Source organism: Equus quagga, chromosome 11 (assembly GCF_021613505.1).
Source record: "Equus quagga isolate Etosha38 chromosome 11, UCLA_HA_Equagga_1.0, whole genome shotgun sequence".
NCBI lineage: Eukaryota > Metazoa > Chordata > Mammalia > Perissodactyla > Equidae > Equus > Equus quagga.
This window is the reverse complement of record NC_060277.1, coordinates 9,392,250-9,411,235: the sequence shown is the minus strand read 5'-3', so window position 1 is coordinate 9,411,235 and position 18,986 is coordinate 9,392,250. Positions and strand designations below refer to the sequence as shown.

The window sequence follows — 18,986 nt, the reverse complement described above, 5'->3', positions numbered from 1 at the left end:
AAATGCAAAATTATATATATAATATATTATATATTACATCATATATGTGATATAATATATATTATGTATATATTACATATGATATATAATTTGTATATATATAATATATGTCATACTATATAAATATATTAAATAATTCTTAGAGACAAGGAAGAGATTCTGTAAAGAACATAGAGTTGATGGTGACAGTGGCTATATCTGAGCAAACTCTATAGCCATTTGGGCAATATGTGAGACTCTGCTTTGTTTCCCTTTAACGAAGGAAGATGGTTGAAGGTGGTTCAAAAAGCAGCCTGAATGGGACTTTTGAATGTTGTCTCTAATTGGGGCAAGAGAGTGTCTACAGATACCCAAGTTCCTGTTGTTTTGTGTAGAGGGAAAGCATTAGAAGCTCATTTGTTTGTGCTCCCTCCCCCAGGCTGGAGGAGAAGGATCCAGGAGTCCCAATAGCTGGTATAGGGATTTGTATGGGCCAAAACATTGACAGTGTGCATTTTTAATTGCACTTTCTTCCAGATGATAAGAAAAAGGTTAAGTAATTCAAAAAGCTAATGTAAAGCTTTAAATGGGAGGAAAACTGTAAGTGGGCTGTTCTACCCCAGCTTGACCATAAATATGTCTTCTTACTGGTATGGAGACACATTCTCTGCATCCCACCAATTCCTTGCTTCCCTCTGTCCTGATCTCAGCTGTTCTAGGGGTTAGAGGTAGGGTCAAAGTCTCCTCGTCCCTGACAGGAGGGCCCTACATATGCTCAGGAACCCCAAAGGCAGCGAGGGATTCACTCTTTATGGCCCTGTTGGAGCTCAGTCCCATATGGAAAAGGGATGCTTAGCAGAAGTGGGCAAAGCCATGGGCTGTAGGGTGGAAGGCACTGTACCACATGAGGGAGCAGAAATGAAGAGTTCCTGAGCCAGGGCATTCCTAGGTACTGAGAAGGACAGAGCTGAGGGACCAAAGAGAGAAAAACGCTTCTCTGACAGCTCCACCATCACATCTTCTAGCCTAGCCCACCTGCCACTTCCTGCTCCCCTGACTCCCAGGTAAGAGGTAACACAGTCTCTTGGAAGGGTGATTGGGTTTTTTGATATCCTGAAGTGAACTGATCACAGATCAATGCATAAGAAACCAAAAATTGGGAATAGGCCTAAGGGCTACACTCACATGGTCACTTTAACTTACTTTCTTTACTGCAAATTTTGCTGAAACCTCTCGGTTACATTCAGCATTTCAAGGAATGCAATCACAGCTGCCAGGAGATTGTGAGTCTTGTATAACTGTAAAAACTTTGTGTTCATTCACCCTTCTCTAAATCATTGCAATAGAGTACTGTAGTTCCAAAACAGTTTTTAAAAAATTGTCAATAAACCACAGCTGCCCACCCCAACCTCCAGACACAGCAGTGTCATCTCTCCTAAACAAGCCTTAACTTGTCAACTTCTCCCTCATTGAGAGTAGTCCAACATCGTCCAGTGTGCTAAAGGAGTATCTATGAAATGTCACTTCCCCTTGCTCACTATAGTCAATTGGGCAAATTTACTTTTTCTCCCACTTAAATTTATTATCTTTTCTTCATTTCCATGACTATTTCCCTAAAATATAGGCCAGCTATTTGGTAGCTGCTCCTCAATTGGATTCTCTGATGTTTATTCATAATTGGATTTGGGTTATGTGTATTTGGCAGAAATATCACCTAAGTACTACTGTGTTCTTCCAGTGCATCAGGTAAAATAGAACGCAATTTTAATTTGTCCCATTACTGATAATGCCCATTTTCTTCACTTAATTAAAGTGGAGTCTGCCAGATTTCCCCAATGAAATCATATTCTTTTCCTCTTCGCATTTATTATATATTTATATTTTATTTATATGTGCATTAATATTTTTATTTGTTGTTATTGCTTATGTTTCATGTTTGTTACTTATATTATATTTGTTCATGTTATGTATATTATATGTATTATGTACTATATATGCGCATGTGTTATATATACATATATATGTATGCATATGTACACATTATATGTACATATATATGTATTATAGATACATATTTGGAAGATACTTCGAACCTATGTAAATATCCTATTCCTCAACAAAGTTTAAATGTAATTATTCAGTTATTTATATCTCTCTATATTTCTGTTTTATTATTTTATTCCATGAGTTTTAATACTTTATTATTTATTTCACTATTCCGTTTTCCCAGTATTGGCCAGTGGAAGCCTCCTTTGACAATATATTCGTCTATTTTCTTAAAACACATTATTGTTTTCTGGAATAACAAGGTACTTCAAGCTTATCTTTTCCTTTATCTGCCTCAACTCTAGAATCAGCCATTTCTCCAAGGCATCCTTGTTCCATTTATTGAAAAACGCTATTTTGAAGTCAAGATCTGAGTGGTATATGTGTTCATCATTTTTGGGATGTCTCTTCTCACAGACCCTCTCAGTAGATACATCTATCTATCTATCTATCTATCTATCTGTCTGTCTGTAACTATAATCACCTATCATCTAATTTATCTCTATTGAAAATCATGAATTCACAACCATACCTCCAATTCTAATCCAGCAGAACAGGGGTTATTTATCACACTTTTCATGTTTGTAACTCCCTTCTCTACAGTGAAAAAACTTGGCTTCTATTAGCCTTAAATGTTTATTTATTTAATTATTTTTTCTGTACATAAGTCAATCTATCGTCTGTGCCACAACCTCCTCCTCTGTATGGATGTCTTCCTCACCCTCTTTGAGCTCCAATATCCTATGCTATGTGGCCTCTATCAATGAATTCCCTCTTGATACTGCTTGGGCTCTGGCTCCCTTTGCTGGGCCTCTCCTCTCAGGGAATGCATTTTTAGCCAGATTTGGACTCTGTTTTCCTATACCTGGGCCTTCCCTTTGTGAGTACACATCAACCATCCTGCTTGGGCACTGGATCTCCATGCTGGGTCACCGTGACTCCCCTTCTCCTGTCCCCAACTCTTATCTTGCCTAGTCTACCTAATGTATTTTTCACTGAATTATTCAGGAAAGGAAGGGAATGAAGGAGTCTGAACTTGAAATCATTTATAACATTTGTCTTCCTTTAAGACCTCACGTCCAATACATTAACAAATCATGTTGGCACTGCGTTCAAAGTATATCCAGAATACGACTGTATTACCATTTCTATTATGGTCCAAGATAACACCATATTTCCTCTGGATGATCTCAATAGCCTCCTTACCACTTTCCCATTACCTGAAGAGTGTAGTCTCAACAGAGAAGCTAGTTTGGTCACTCCTCTGCTCAAAAAATTTCTCTATGTTCTCCATTCCTTTCCAAGTTTTAAAAAAAAAAGTCCTTATGATGGACTACAAGATGCTACATGGTCTACTTTTTGTACCTGAGTCCTAACCCTTGGCCTCTCAAATCCATCAGTTTTCTGATTATATCTCTTACTTATTTCACCTCATTTAATGGTCTTTCTGCTCTTCCAAGAGCATAGCAGGCCTGCTCCCAGCTTCCAACCTTTGTGTGTGTGCTCTTCCTCTTTGCCTGGAATAGTCTTACCCCAGGTATCCTCAAGGTTCATTCTCTCTCCTCCTTTATATCTTTGTTGAAATACTCTCTTCTTAGCAAGACCTCACTGATGAACCTTTTAAAATTTTTATTAAAAAAAATAAATTTAATTTCTAAATTAAAAAAATTTAATTAAAAATGTTTAATTTTTAAATTTTGTATGCTCAATATCTTCTAGTATTCCTTATCATTTTTCCCTAAATTATTTTTTCCTTAACATTAATATTTACTGAGACTATCAGGTTTGCTTATTATCCAACTCACTGATGAGAATATAACCTCCATGAGGTCACAGATTTCCGTCTATTTTTCTGTTACTGTATAACTAGGGCCTAGGACAGTGCCTCTGGTGTAGTAGGTACAGATGAGTATTTTCTGAGTGAACAATTTTTTTGTGTGTATTAAGTGTAATAAAATTTCTGATGTGTAAAATACATTAGAAATGCAAACTATTTTCTGTCTATTCTCCCTTCCTTGTTAAATGATAATTCACCCCAGGTAAGGGATCATGTATTATTCATTTCTTTTTCCCCCAAACTCATCATAATTAGAACCACACTATAGCATTCAATAAGCATTTATTTCAGTCAAGCAATAAGTAGCTTCCTGAATTAGTAGAGACGTGTTGAAACATTGTCTCCTAAATTCTGTAACATTTGATAAGATTGCATGCCTGTGTTTTCTTACTTAGTCTTTACCTCTCTAACACATTGTGGTATCAGTGAGTGTCTAGAGATTTCCTCCAACTATCAGCTAATAATGATTTCATTGATACAAAAAGGAATCATTGTTTTGCTTTCTTCCTTAGTTACTTTCTTGCTCTCTTGTTCATTTTCACTCCCTTAGACAGATTTCTTTGTTACACTAAGTGGTTTGCTTTATAAGTAATTCCTAGTGTTAGAAAAGAAAGAATTTACATTTAAAACCAAATTTTCCTAGATGGGCTCAGTTTGGTTAGGGAATAGAATAGTCAAAGATATTTTTATTCAGCCATATTAAAATGGAAATTTTCAACATTAGAAATACAAATCTAAATTTTTAAATTTTAAAAATATTTTAGTTGGGTTTTCTGGATCCATATGCTGAGATGGAGTTTGGAGTTAATGCTTTTATAGAGGTCAATACCCTGGAAGGAAGAGGGGGGCAGAAGTAGAACTGGACAGAGATACAAGTCAAACTAGTGCAAGCCCTACAAAGTCCCAGGAACCCATCAGGGTGCTCCGGAGGGAATGTTGCTGAGGATGGGCTAACATGAGAGACTAGGATGCATGGGAGCCACAGATGTAAAGGCACTTCTTACCCAACGAAATGTTCTTTTCCATGGATCTTCCTGGGTATTTGCTAGAGAGTTCAGGGACATGGAAGGAACTGAGAAAGGCTCCTTCTTGGTGTATGCTTGGAGGAAGAGAGAGCAGCTGGAAAGGCACAATCCACTCAGATCCTTCTCCCCATATCTCCTCTATGGTACAAAATCCTTAAGCTGCTGGTGGAGAGGCAGCAAGTCCTATTGCCCTATTGCAACTTAGAGAAGGGTACAGAAAATCAAAATGAAACAAAACAGAAATCCTAGCTCTATTGGAGAAGCAGGAAATCAATCTGCATTCAGATCATTAGAAATTTCCTGCCTCCGGGGGGTACTCAGTCACTGATAAAGTCCTAGGCTGGAGACCCAGTGATGGCCTGAGTGAGACAGAGGATGAACCAGGACAACAGAAAATGATTCTGCCCACCCACTCCAGGCTAGCAATCATCACTAATAACAAACTTCTAACATCAGAGAAGAGCAAAAACATGGAGAGAGACCTCACTGAAGCACGGACTGATGCAGAAAATACCGAAGGCTGAGGGCAGAGGAGGATCATTGAGAAAAACCCTCCAGCAACCCAGTTTCACCCTAAGCACAGGAGACAGTAGAGGAATGTGAAGTCAGTGATGCACTGAGAATAATGGTAGGAGCAACAAAATCCAATTGTTGGCTAGATTTGCTCACTTCCTCTAAACTAAAAGCCTATCAGAACAAGGGGCCTGCTCACTTCCAAGCATGAACACTTTTTACCCTGATCTCTACTCTCCTATACATGTTGTTTGGCTTTCAACCTAGAATTATGGGTCACACATAAAAAAAGTAAGAAAAAATAACCCTCTGTCAAGAGACAAAAATAGCAGAATCAGAGTCTTATATGACCCAGATGTTGAAATTATCTGGCAGGGAATTTAAATTAAACATGTTTAAGATATTAAAGCTTTTGGTGGTAAAGGTAGACTACAATATGAAAACATGAGCAATTTCAGCAGAGAGGTTTAAAACTACAAGAAAGAATCAAAGGGAAATATTAGAAATTTTTTCAACACCACGCATGTTGATAGTGGTGAAAAATCCCTTTAATGGGCTCACCAGCAGACTCTGCACAGCTGAGGAAAAGTTAATGAACTTGAAGATAGGTCAATAGAAATTACTCAAAATGAAACAAAAGAGAAAAATGAGCAAAAAGTCAGAACAGAGAGTAAAGGATTTGTGTGATAATATCAAACAATCTAACATTGGTATAAATGGCACCTCACAGCAGACAGGAGAGAGAATGGAGCAGGAATATTTGAAGAGACATTGGTGGAGAATTTTCCAAAATAAAGAAAGTTATCAATCCCCAGAGCTAGAAATCTCAGAGAGCACCAAGAAGGCTAAATATCTACCCCAAACACACCTAGACACATTGTATTCACACTGGAAGGAATCTAAAAATAAAGAGAACATGTTGAAGGTTGCCAGAGAAAAAAGATAAATTACATACAGAAGAATAAATTTAAAGATCCCAATAGATGTCTCATCTAAAACTATACAGATAACTGGATTGTAGAGTTAAACCTGTGTACTAAAAAAAAAAATAATAAATGAATGAGAAATAAAGATGTTTTCAGTGAAGCAAACTGAAACCAAACACCACCACCACTACTATGACCATTACAGCTGGCGACAACAAAACAGAGAATCCATTACCTGCAAGACTACATTACAAAAGAAGTTAAAGCAAAGCAAGTAAAATTTGCATACTCAGGAATTTCTCTAAAAGACAATCGCTCATTTAAATAAAAACGACAGCAATTTGTTTATCCCATATGTAAAAATAAAATTTATGACCATAGCACAAAGAAGAGAACAAAATGAGAATATTCTGGTACTACACATGAAGTAACACAATATTATTTGATGATAGACCAGTTAATTAAATTTGTATGCTGCAGTCCTTGGAGAAACCAATTTTTACCTTTAAATAGTTTGTATTTCTAAAGTAGTATGAAGTAAGTAAATAGTAGAGTTAAAATGAAATCATAAAAAGTACTCACTGCAAAAAAGGGCAAAAAGTGATAAATGTGATAAAAAAGGAACATATCTCTTTGAGCTTGGTAGATTTAACCTAAACATTTAAAATTACGTTAAATGCAAATGGTCTAATCATAAAAGTTCAAGACTGTGATTGTTTGGATAAAAAAAATCAAGACCCAATCATATGGTGTAAACATAAAATAACGATAAAGATCATGGAAGAAAATGATCAAGAGATTAATATGTTAAGAATTTCCAGTCTCTAAATTTTTCTACTCAAAAATTTGTTTTGTCCTAAAGCAGTAGTGCAAATATGAGAACACAAAAAAAAATGGAAAGCATTTTTGGAGTCATTTTTTTCATGGATTTTTTAGGCTATATATATCCCATAAACTTAACCATCATTATAAAGTTTAAGAAATAATTTATCTGGGGCCAGCCTGGTGGCATAGTGGCTGAGTTAGCACACCTTCACTTCAGCAGCCCAGGGGTCATGGATGTGGATCCTGGGTGCAGACCCACACACCCTGCTGATCAAGCTGTGCTGTGGCAGCATCCCACATACAAAAAGTGAAGGAGAATGAGCAGAAATGTTGGCTCAGGGGCAGTCTTCCTCCAGCAAGGGGAGGGGGATTGGCAGCAGATGTTAGCTCAGGGCCAATCTTCCTCACAAAAAAGAAAAGAAAAGAAATAATTTGTCTGAACCAATAATTCACTTCAATATTTTTCCTTATTTGATCTGAACCGCAGATGTAGGTGGGCATCTGTGAATAGTTTGCACATGACTGTTCAGTCCATATGTTCTTTTCTGAAAATAGCCCACTTATTGTCTGTGTAAAATGGAGGATTATTGCCAATTATTTTTATGCTATGACTGTGTTAGTCGTTGTCCACAGTTTCATTGGAGCTAGCATGTACAACTAGCAGGTAAACCAACACAGCGGGTACAGCCCACCAAACAAGCTCTGTCTTTGGGAAATTTATATTCTGACAAGGGTAGGTCAGTTAGTTGTGGGCTGTGAGCGCATAACTTGTAAACTGATGTAGGCTCTAGAACTTTGGGGAGAAATGATGATGAGTCATGCTCAAATGGAGCAAAGGAATCAGTCTCTATATAGCAAGGGAAGAATAGATTCAATGCACAGAGAGAAATAGAAATGAGTTCTCAGAAAGTTCAAGAAATATAAAGGGCACTTTATTTGGTTCTTGATGAGTTTTTAGCTCTTGGTTCTAATATCTAATAAAAACCATTTGCCCTTTCATCCCACTGTTTTCATGCAGTATTGTACTACATATAAATCCTCTTCCTTTTTTCCTTAATTTACTTTGCCTATTTCACTCCACAAAGCTAAATTACTTTAATTTTTAATTAGTAATATAATCACTAATCAAGATACTGCCAACTATCATTTCTAATATGGAACAGAACAATTCCTACTGGATTAAAGCCATCAGTAGAAAACATATGTATTATTTTGTAATGATGTACTCAGAAATTTGTCATGTGTTTATTGCATTGCGACCACAAATGTGCCATTTTCTTATAGCTATCCTTGAATACATATATTACAGAACAGAAATAAAGGCCTCTAAATGATATCCATGTCTGAACCCCCAGAACACATGAATAGATTAACTTACACAACAAAAGAGATTTGCAGATGTGACCGAATTGGAATCTTGAGATGGGAGCTTGTCCTGGGTAATTTGGGTGGACCTGTTATAATCACAATGGTCCCTATAAGCAAAAAAATGGAGTCAGAACGGTCAGAATCAGAGAGATTTGAAGCCACTATGCTACTGGTTTCAAGGATGAAAGAAAGAGCCATGAAGCAAGGACTGAAGGCAGGTTCTAGAAGCTGCAAAAGACAAGAGAATCGATTGTACTCTTCGGCCTCCAGAAGGAACCCAGACCTGCCAGTACTTTGATTTTTGTCCGGTGAAATCCATTTCAGACTTGTGATCTCCAGCACTATATTAAAAAATATAATACATTTGTGTGGTTTTAAAGCCTCTGAATTTGTGGTCATTTGTTATAGTAGCAAAAGGAAACTAATACAAATGATTAAAAGTTATTAGCAAATGAAGATTTCTATGAATGATAGAGCTGCTGTAATTCAATATGGGTATATTTCGTGGTTTTGTATTCCTGAAGTTTATGCTATAGTAATAATTTATTTATTTATTTATTTATTTAAAGATTGGCACCCGAGCTAACATCTGTTGCCAATCTTTTTTTGGTCTTCTTTTTCTCCTCCCCAAAGCCCCCCTGTACATAGTTTTATATCCTGGTTGTAGATCTTTCTGGCTCTGCTATGTGGGGCACTGCCTCAGCACGGCCTGATGAGCGGTGCTGTGTCCATGCCCAGGATCCAAACCAGCGAAACCCTGGGCTGAGAAGCAGAGCACGTGGACGTAACCACTCAGCTATTGGGCCAGCCACCCTGTCTCTTCTTAAAGGAAAGAATTTTTGCCCTCTGTGACCCTGAAGTACTCTAAAAATATAGACTAGAAAAAGAGATGCTCAGAACACAATTTTCTAACTTTGAGAGAACTAATAACTTCCCAAAACATTGATAAATCAGGTAATACATTATAAACGAATAGTTCATTTTTAAGCGTTTTAGAAATCCAAATATCCTTTTAAAATCTTCTGCCTCTTGACTACTGACCATGAAAATCCATTCCTTCAAATTTTGTGAACTTAATTTAGGTAGAACAAAATCCAAAAGTCCAAGAAACTTTTATGACCTTTATTAATTTAACAGCATTTGTCAGTTATTTAACCGAATCTACATTGGGCAGTTAAACTTTAATTATTATTAATGTTAATTCCATAATTATTAATTAAGTAAATTAACAGCAACATTAAATCAAATTTTAAAATATGGGCACAGTGACAAAATTAAGCAAACATGCAAAGACTAATCTTTGAGAATACTGTTCCTTGAGAAATTATCATTATGGATAAATTTTGAGAAGCAGTTAATTAAAAAAGTGAAGGATGAATTCCAAAATCTCTAGAAACAGTTTCCTTGCAGCTTTTACCTTCATTAAAGTTTTCCATACAGTAAAAGACAATGTTCCTAGAAAAATAAAGATATTTAAAAGTTGTAGGTAAAATTTTAATTTTTATTCCAAATGTTGAAATCATTTAAAACAAAATTCAATTTAGTTAGTATGAAATCAGCATGTTTTCATATTCATTCTTAATAAAACATAGTTCACTATTTAAAATTAGTTTATGCCTTCACATTCAAACTTACAAGATACATAAGTAACTAAAGAGAATAATGAATACAGCAATGATTAAAGAAATGAAAACTCATAAAAAGTAAAGTGATATTTTTCACATATCAGACAGTTGCAAATTAAAAAGTTTACTAATACTACTTTTTGGTGTCTTTGCAGAAACTTGAACCTTAATAAACAGTTTGTGTTGTTTTGTTTTGTTTTTATTTTCACACGGATATACTCTATAGCACACTCTTCAACTGCCATTTGGCAATACCTGACCCATGAATTCATTCCTAGTAATTTAATGTGTCACTATTCTAACAAATTAGACTAATGAAAGAACACATTGAATGGCACTTTTGCATTGCCTGAAACTGGAGAGAATATAAATCCATTCAGTGGAAAGCTGTTATTTAAAGAGAATGATGTCTGTCAATATTTGCTGACTTGCTAATTTCTCAAATATACATGGTTAATGAAAAAGATATAGCACAGAGCAGTGCCATTCCTATAATCTCTTTTATGCAAACAACACAATTTTGTCAAATAATTTATTCATTTATTTATAATCACTAATTTATGTGAATACGTTTTTGTAGAAGTGATTCTGAAACTTTAAAAAAATTTATCAGGCAAGAAATCAAGGTATGAGGTTAAGAGATGATTATGAAAGAGTAAGTTTTATTTACATTGAATAACTTTCTGTAGTGTTTTAATTTTTTAAAAAAGACATATATTGAATATATTTTAAAAATAACTATAAATAAAATTACAGCCATAAAAATGACATTATTAAGAAGTGGAGAAGTATTTAGTAGTGGTGTGAATTTTGAGTGGAACAAACGTGTCAGAATGGATTGAGCAGTTAATGAGCAAGAAAGAAAGATAAGAAGTTTTGAACCTGGCCCTATTGTTCTTTTCCCGCTATTGATTCCCTGTCAGGAAAATCGTGTTTATTTCCCATGGTTTTGTTTCATGAGCAGCTATTTTCATTAACATCCCTGGACCTTTGCCTCTCCGTGGAGGTTCCTGATGGGTGGCTGGCAATTGGTTGGAGCTTATTTATCAAAAGTCTCAAGAGTCAGGAATCACTCTTTCCCCCATATTATTTTACTAGCAGTGAGGCAGGGAGACCATAAAAGTAAGTGGTCTATTCCTTAGACTACACTTTCCCTTGCGTGGCTTTTCCCAATTCTGGTCGAGGTAAATAAATAATTACTTAAAAAAATGCCAGAATAATGGAGACTTGAAATCTCAAAAATATCAAGCTATAAAGGTTAAAATACAAGGAAATTCAACCCAGTTTCTGGTGCAAAACAAAATCTTGAATTTTCTGTTGTCAAAAATGTAGCTGAATGTTATGTTAAAAAGTTTGTTCAATATATGTTTACTGACTATAAACAAAATGTGTTCAATAGCAAAAATATTTTTATTAATGATACTTACTATTAGTTTTTCTATACTTGGGTTAATTAAAAATATTTCAGCACTGTTTCTGAATTCTGAGCATTGTGAGCACGCATTTACTACAGGAAGCTAGGAAGCAAGATAGCTAGTTTAACTATACTCCAATTTGTCATTTTTTATTTTTCTTTTGATTGTAACCTATAGAGAAAATTCAAAACTCCTTAACAAATCTAAAGTTAATTTTAGTAAAACTAAAGCTTAAAAAAATCTAGAAATCTCTTATATACAATCTTTAAATGAAATCAATTCTAACCATCCACTCAGTCCCTCACTCATTACATACTAGGAAGTCAGAACTTGTTTATATCATCTGGGCCTAGATTGTACTTTGTATATCTAACAATGTGGCAAAGATGACTGGCAGATCAACAGATTTCGTGATTTCCCTGTCGGTGGAGCTCAGACAAGGATTAAATTTCCCAAGTCCCTTCCATTCCCCATCTAGTGGCGCTGTATGACTATTCTTGACAAAAGTATGTGAGATCAAGTTATGTTTGTTGCTTCTGGTTCTAGGCCTTAGAAAAGGGACTCCCCTTTAAGCTCTCTAATTCCTTTCATTTTTTAATGGGAGCACAATGGTGAAGTTGCGAAGATTGATGGAGCCACAGAGGGAATGATCCTGGGCCCCTGAATTACCATGGAGGAAAGGCTCCTGTCAGTTCAGTAAACATCCTGAATCATCATGTGAGTCAGAAATAGAATGCTATTGGGTTTTGCCATTACGATTTGAAGGTTTATTTATTAAAACAGCAAGTATTATCCTGAGAAATGCATGCACAATTTTTAAATTTAATATACAATGTATTCATTTTTATTTTGACTTAGATCTTATTTTCTAATTTTGCTTTAAGAAATAGAAATTAAACACACACACATATATGTGTGTATACATGTATGCACCCATATTAATATATATTTATAAAAATATATAAATATATATTTTTTCCTCAGTAGAACAAGGGTAAATGGTACCTGGGAAATAGAAGAAAGTAATTTTCAAATTTACCATTATGTTTTCGACTATTAGTAAACCTAGGATTTGGAAAATTTGGAGAAATATACCTCCTCCAAAATGGGAATTTTGAGGGGTCAGATTTCTTTGTGTCTATAACTTGCAGAACTGAAAAAGGAAAGTTCCTGTAACAATTTATTTCATGGTTCTGTTAATCATGGCAAGTGTCATTATCATGCTTATTACATTTTTCACTTAAAAACAAACCAAAATAAAATAAAATAGTAAAACTTATCCAAGAAAGAAATAAAGATTCCTATTACCTTCTGGCCGAACTAAGATGCAGTGATATTGATCTGCTGTCTTTGTGCAAGGACCTCAGAGGAGAGGACATTCCAAGAGAGGAAAAGACTATAACATGTGCTCATTAAATAAAACCTGTCATAAGCCCACAAGGATTATTGTTAAAATTTTGAAAGAGATACCTATAGGAAGTCAACATTTCCTTGTTTAGATAGCCTGCTGTAATGATTTATAATTATGATTCTAATGTTATTTCATTACCTATGAAATCAACACAACGTATAGAAATTACAAAAAAATAATGACTTGAGGTTTCTTACCTGTATATTCATGCACTTTGCGGATAAAATTTAGAGCAAGCAGGACTGTGTTCTGAAAGCCAGTAAAGTCCTTGATGAAAGGGGCTATATCCCCACTAGCAAGCATCCGTGTCGGCAGGCCCTTCTGGAATTCATACATTCTAGTTAAAGTTGTAGGAAAGCGTGGTGGAGCTAAATAATCCACGAACAAAGCCCAGCTTCTTTCAAAATCCGCTTCTTGTTTAGAATAATATTTTAACCTAATAGACAAGTGGGGGAAAAGTATGCATTTAGAATTAGTCTACTCAGAATTTTGCCAACTCTATTTTTAAAACAGATTTGTTCACAACTACATTGTTCTACATTTTAGAAGATAGTGTTGAATATATGGTGTTGATTTTAGCCTCTGGATCTGAACATTTGAAGAGATGTTATTAGAATTTTAAATCTGGAAATTTCCATCTTAGAAAAATATGTATTTTTAGTCAAATATTTTGTTGTTTTCATAAAGCGTACAAATTCGGTATTTGTGTATATTGGGAAATGATTACCACAAGTCTAGTTAATATTCATTACCATACGAAGGTCACAAAATTTTTTGCTTATCATGCAAAGTTTTAAGATCTATTCTCTTAGCAACTTTCAAATATGCAATATAGTATTATCAACTATAGTAGTTACTATGCTGTACCTTGCATCCCCCTGATACCTTGCATCCCCCTGAAGTATTCATTTTATCAGTGGAAATTAGAACATTTTGACCCCCTTCACCAATCTGTTCTCTGTATCTCTGTATCTGTTTGCTGTATTTGCAGCTTGTCTTTTCTTTAGATTCCACATATAAGTGAGATTATACTGTATTTGTCTTTCTCTATTTGACTTATTTCACTCAGTATAATGCCCTCAAGGTCCATTCATGTTGTTGCACATGGCAAGATTTTCTTCTTTTTTACGACTGAGTAATATTCTGTCACGTATATGTACTGCATTTTCTTTATCCATTCATCAATCAATTGACACTTTTGTTTCCATGACTTGGCTATTGCAAATAATGCTGCAATGAACACTGGGGTACAAATATCTTTTTGAACTAGAGTTTTCATTTTCTTCAGATAAATAACCAGAAGTGGAATTGCTGGATCGTATGGTAGTTCTATTTTTAATTTTTTGAAGAACCTCCATACTGTTTTCCATAGTGATTGCACTAATTTACATTCACACTTTCTCTTCTTATTGAGAGAGAAATTTTAAATTTATAATGAATAATTTTACATCTATGTAATCTGTATCACCTGTTCTAGCAATCTTCTGAGTATGTAAACAACTTGCTATTTTGAACCATGCTTGTTCCCTCTGAAATATTTTATACTATATGGCTTGCTTATTAGGCCCAACGTCCTTCAAGACTTCTATGGAAGTCATGAGGCTTGTTACATTTCCTCTGGCATTACTCTGATACCGACATGGGGATCTAGGTATTATGGATTCAGAAAGAAATTGGAACATATCCTGTGGTTAACCTCTGTGAAAGAAACACACCTGTGTATATGTGCTTTCTATGGAGCTATGGGAGTACAGAGGATGAAATATCTACCCTGTTCTTGATTATAGAAAAACTGGTAAGCACACCATGCTTTTATCAAAACATCATAGCCAAATCTCAAATTTAAGAAAGAGAAGATATGAAACATAAGGATATTCAGTAGGGGTCATACAATCTTAATAATAGCACAACTAGACATTGCATAAATTATAGGACAGCCAATAGCACATAGAAGATAAAAAAAGAGATGCGGGCATATGTTTTCAATTCTCTTGGGTATTTACCTAGACATAGAAACGTTGGGTCATATAATAACTCTACGTTAAAATTTTGAGGAAGTGTTAAACTCTTTTTCCAAAGTGAATGCACTGTTTTCTAACCCTGCCAGCAACATGTGAAAATTCCAAATACTCCACACCCTTCCAACACTTGTTACTGTCTGACTTGCAGATTTTAGCCATTCTAGGAGGTGTAAAGTGCTACCTAACGGTTTTAATTTTTACTTCTCTATTGATTAATGTTTTTTAGCATCTCTTTATCTAGTTATTGGCCATTTGCATATCTTCTTTGGAGAAATACCTACTCAAATCCTTTTTCCATTTTGAAAAATTAGGTTTATTTGTTTTTTTATTATCTAATTGTGAGAGTTTAAAAATATAATTTGGATACAAGTCTTTTACAGATACACAATTTGCCAATATTTTCTCCCATTCTGTGTAATGTCTTTTGTTTTCTTATGGTATCATTTGCTGCACTAAAACTATTTAGTTTTTATGAAATCCGTTTTATCTGCTTTTTCTTTGTCTCTTGTCCTTTCAATGTCTCATCTTAGAAGAAAATTCCTAACTCAAAGTCAAAAAGCTTTATAACGGCTTCTCTAGTTTTAGGTCTTATATTTAGGTCTATGATGCGTTTTGAGTTGTTTGTTGTATTGTAGGAGACAAACTTCATTCATTTGCACGTGGATTTCCAGTTTTCCCAGCATTGTCAAAAAGGCTGTTCTTGGGGCCGGCCTGGTGGCACAGCAAAGTTCACGTGCTCTGCTTCAGTGGCCCAGGGTTCGCTAGTTCAGATCCCAGATGTGGGCCTATGCACTGCTTATCAAGACGTGCCGTGGCAGGCAACCCACATATAAAGTAGAGGAAGATGGGCACAGATGTTAGCTCAGGGCTAATCTTCCCCCCACCAAAAAAAAAAAAAAGAAAGAAAGAAAGAAAAAAAAAGCCTATTCTTTACCCATTCAATGGTCTTACATCCTTGTTGAAAGTCAACTTTTATTTCTGTACTTTCAGTTCTATTTCATTGATCCATATGTCTATTATTATGCAGCAACATGTTGTCTTGATTACTGTACTTTTAGAGTAAGAGATTGACAGAGATTGCATTGAATCTGTAAATAAATTCAGGCAGTGTTGCTATCTTAAAAATATTAAGTCTCCCAATCCATGAACACAAGAAGTCTTTCCCTTTAAATAGATTTTAACTTCTTTCAACAATATCTTGTATTTTTTCAGTGTAGCCACGTTTCTCACTTCTTTTGTTAAATTTATTCCTATGTATTTTATTCTTTTTGATACTGCTGTAAATGTATCATTTAGTTAGTTTCTTAGTTTCATTTTAGGTATTTTTTATTACTTATGTATAGAAATACAACTGATTTTTGTATGTTGATCTTGTATCTCGCCAGGCTGATGAACTCGCATATTAATTATAATAGATTTTTAGTGGATTTCTTAGAGAAAAAATATTACTTCTTCCATTCCAATCTAGATTACTTTTATTTCTTTTTATTACCTAATTTCCTTGGCTAGTACCTCCACCATAATCTTGAGTAGATGTAGTAAGAATGGAAATCTTGCCTTGGTTTTCATCTTAAGGGGAAAGGATTCAGTCTTTCACCGTTATGATGTCAAGTGTGGGTTTTTCTAAATGCCCTTTAGCAGGATGAGAAAATTTTGTTTTATTCCTAGTTTTTCAAGTGTTTTTATCATGAAAGAGTGTTATCATCAAATGCTTTTTCTGTGTCTCCTGTGATGATCCTGTGGTTTTTGTCCCTTATTCTATTAATATGGTGTCTTATATCGATTGATTATCAGATACTAAAACAACTTTGCATTTATGGAATAAATCCCTATGTGGTCATGGTTTATAGCTTTTTTTGTATGTCACTGGATGCTGTTTACCAGTATAGTGTTTAGGATTTTTGTGTCTATATTAATAAGAAATGTCCGTGTGTAGTTTTCTTTTCTTGTGAAGTCCCTGTCTGGTTTTGGTATCAGAGTAATATTGTCATTTTGCTATTTGTCCTTACATCTTATGTCTTTGCCTTCTTTTCCTTTACTATCGTCTTCTTTTGTGGTAAACAGATAGCTTCTAGTGCAGCTTTTTATTCCTTTGGGGTTTCTTATATTTTTTTAAAATTTATTTTCTTAGCTATTTCTTTTAGCTGATGAAATTACAATTACCACCTTAACTTAAAACAATGTAGTTCAGATTAATAGTAACATTTTAACTATTTACATAAATTTTGCTGCAGTGTAGTTCAACTCTTGCTCTCCTCCTTTGTATTATTAATGTTATACTAGTTATATCTTTTCACATTATAAACCCATCCAAGCAATTTTATAACTATTGCTTTGTGCAGTTGTCTTTTAAAATCAAATGGAAAACAAAAGTGATACAAGAATATACATTCACACTTCTTTTATGCTTACCTATGTAGTTCCTTCACTGAAACTGTTTATTTCTTCATGTACATTTCAGTTACCATCTTGTGTCCTTTCGACTTCAACACGGACACCTTTTATTATTTCTTGAAAGGCAAGTTTGCTAGCAATTAATTCCCTCATTTTCGCTTATCTGGAATTGTCTTAATTTCTCCTGCATCTTTAAAAGATAGTTTTGCTGTATATATAAATCTTGGTTGACATTTCTTTTCTTTTAAACCTTCAAATATACCATAGCTCTGTCTTCTGTCCTTCATGGGTTCTGATAAGAAATCAGCTCTTAAACTTATTGAGGATCCCTTGTACACATTGAGTCATTTTTCTCGTGCTGCTTTTAAGATTTTTTCTGTCTCTTTGGCTTTGGATACTTTGATGGCAATTCGTCTAAATTCTAAATTAGCTTTTCTTGAGTTCGTGCTACTTAGGGTTTATCGTGCTTCTTGGATGTGTAGCTTAATGTCTTAAAATCAAGTTTGGGAAATTTCTGGCTATTATTTCTTAAAATATTCTTTCTGCCCCTTTTCTCCCTCTCTCCTTCTTGAAATCTCATTACATATGTATTACACGTTTGCTGGTATCCCACAGGTGTGTGAAGCTCTCTTAATTTTTCTTCCTTCCTTATTCTTTTTGTTTCTCACACCGGACAATCTCAATTTGCCTATATTCAAGTTCACTGATTCTTTCTCTTGCCAGCTTGAATCTGCATTTGAATCCTTCCAGTGAATTACTCATTTTGACTATTATACTTTTCAACTCCAGAATTTCTATTTTTTCTATTAATTTTATTTCTTTATGGATATTATCTACTTAGTAAGACATTGTTGTCAGTTGTCTTACTTTCCTTAAATTCTTTAAATATGATTTCTTTCACTTCTTTAAATGTGTTCATAATAGCTAATTCAAAAATTGTACTAACGAGTCCATCATTAGAGCCCACAGAAGAACAATTTCTATTGACTGATTCTCTGTGTGTGTATGCATCCACGCAATATTTTATTGTTTTTTTTTTTGCACATATTTTACTTTTCTTTTGAACACTAGACATTCCAGACAATATAAAATGGCAACTGTGAAATTCAGATTCCCACTCTTACCAGGGTTTATTGTTGCTTGGTCCTCTTGTCATAGTTTGTTTATTGATTTGCCTGGACTAATTCTGTTATACAGTCTGTATTCTCTGTAATGAGTCATCACTGAAATCGCTGCTCAGTAAGCTTAATGGTCAGCCAATGATTGGTTAAAGATTTTCTTAAATTCCTTGAATCAGCACGTCTTCTACCCTTTGCTGAGGAACTCTGTGTGTTGGGGCACACCTTCAATGTAAGGGCTTTTACAACTTTGCCTTAGCCTTTACTTCTTACTTATTCAGGGCCTCAATGTCAGCCAGAGGAGAGATATTGGGGTCTTCTCAGTTTTGGCCCAAGTATGTCCTCAGTTCTGTTGATGAGTGTAGGCTTCTAGATCCCCAGGGATATTTCAGGCCTTTTCAAAGTGCCCTATGGGCATCTTATCCTCCAGATTGTCCTTTTAAGTTTTTGGCCTGGCCTTTGTTTGCTGCAACTGCTATAGCA

General features: G+C 34.8%; 1 protein-coding gene across 1 annotated transcript in view; it reads right to left on the bottom strand.

The window, feature by feature from the left end:
* Positions 1-9,627: 9,627 nt before the first annotated feature.
* Positions 9,628-18,986, bottom strand: part of LOC124247138 (protein LEG1 homolog) — a 34,074-nt gene continuing 24,715 nt past the window's right edge. Inside the window, exons 7-8 of the mRNA XM_046676198.1 lie at positions 13,168-13,406; positions 9,628-9,974 (exon numbers count right to left, since the gene is read on the bottom strand). Of these exons, the coding sequence (XP_046532154.1) occupies positions 9,874-9,974; positions 13,168-13,406 (340 nt within the window). The 3' untranslated portion in view covers positions 9,628-9,873. The remainder of the gene's footprint in view (positions 9,975-13,167; positions 13,407-18,986) is intronic.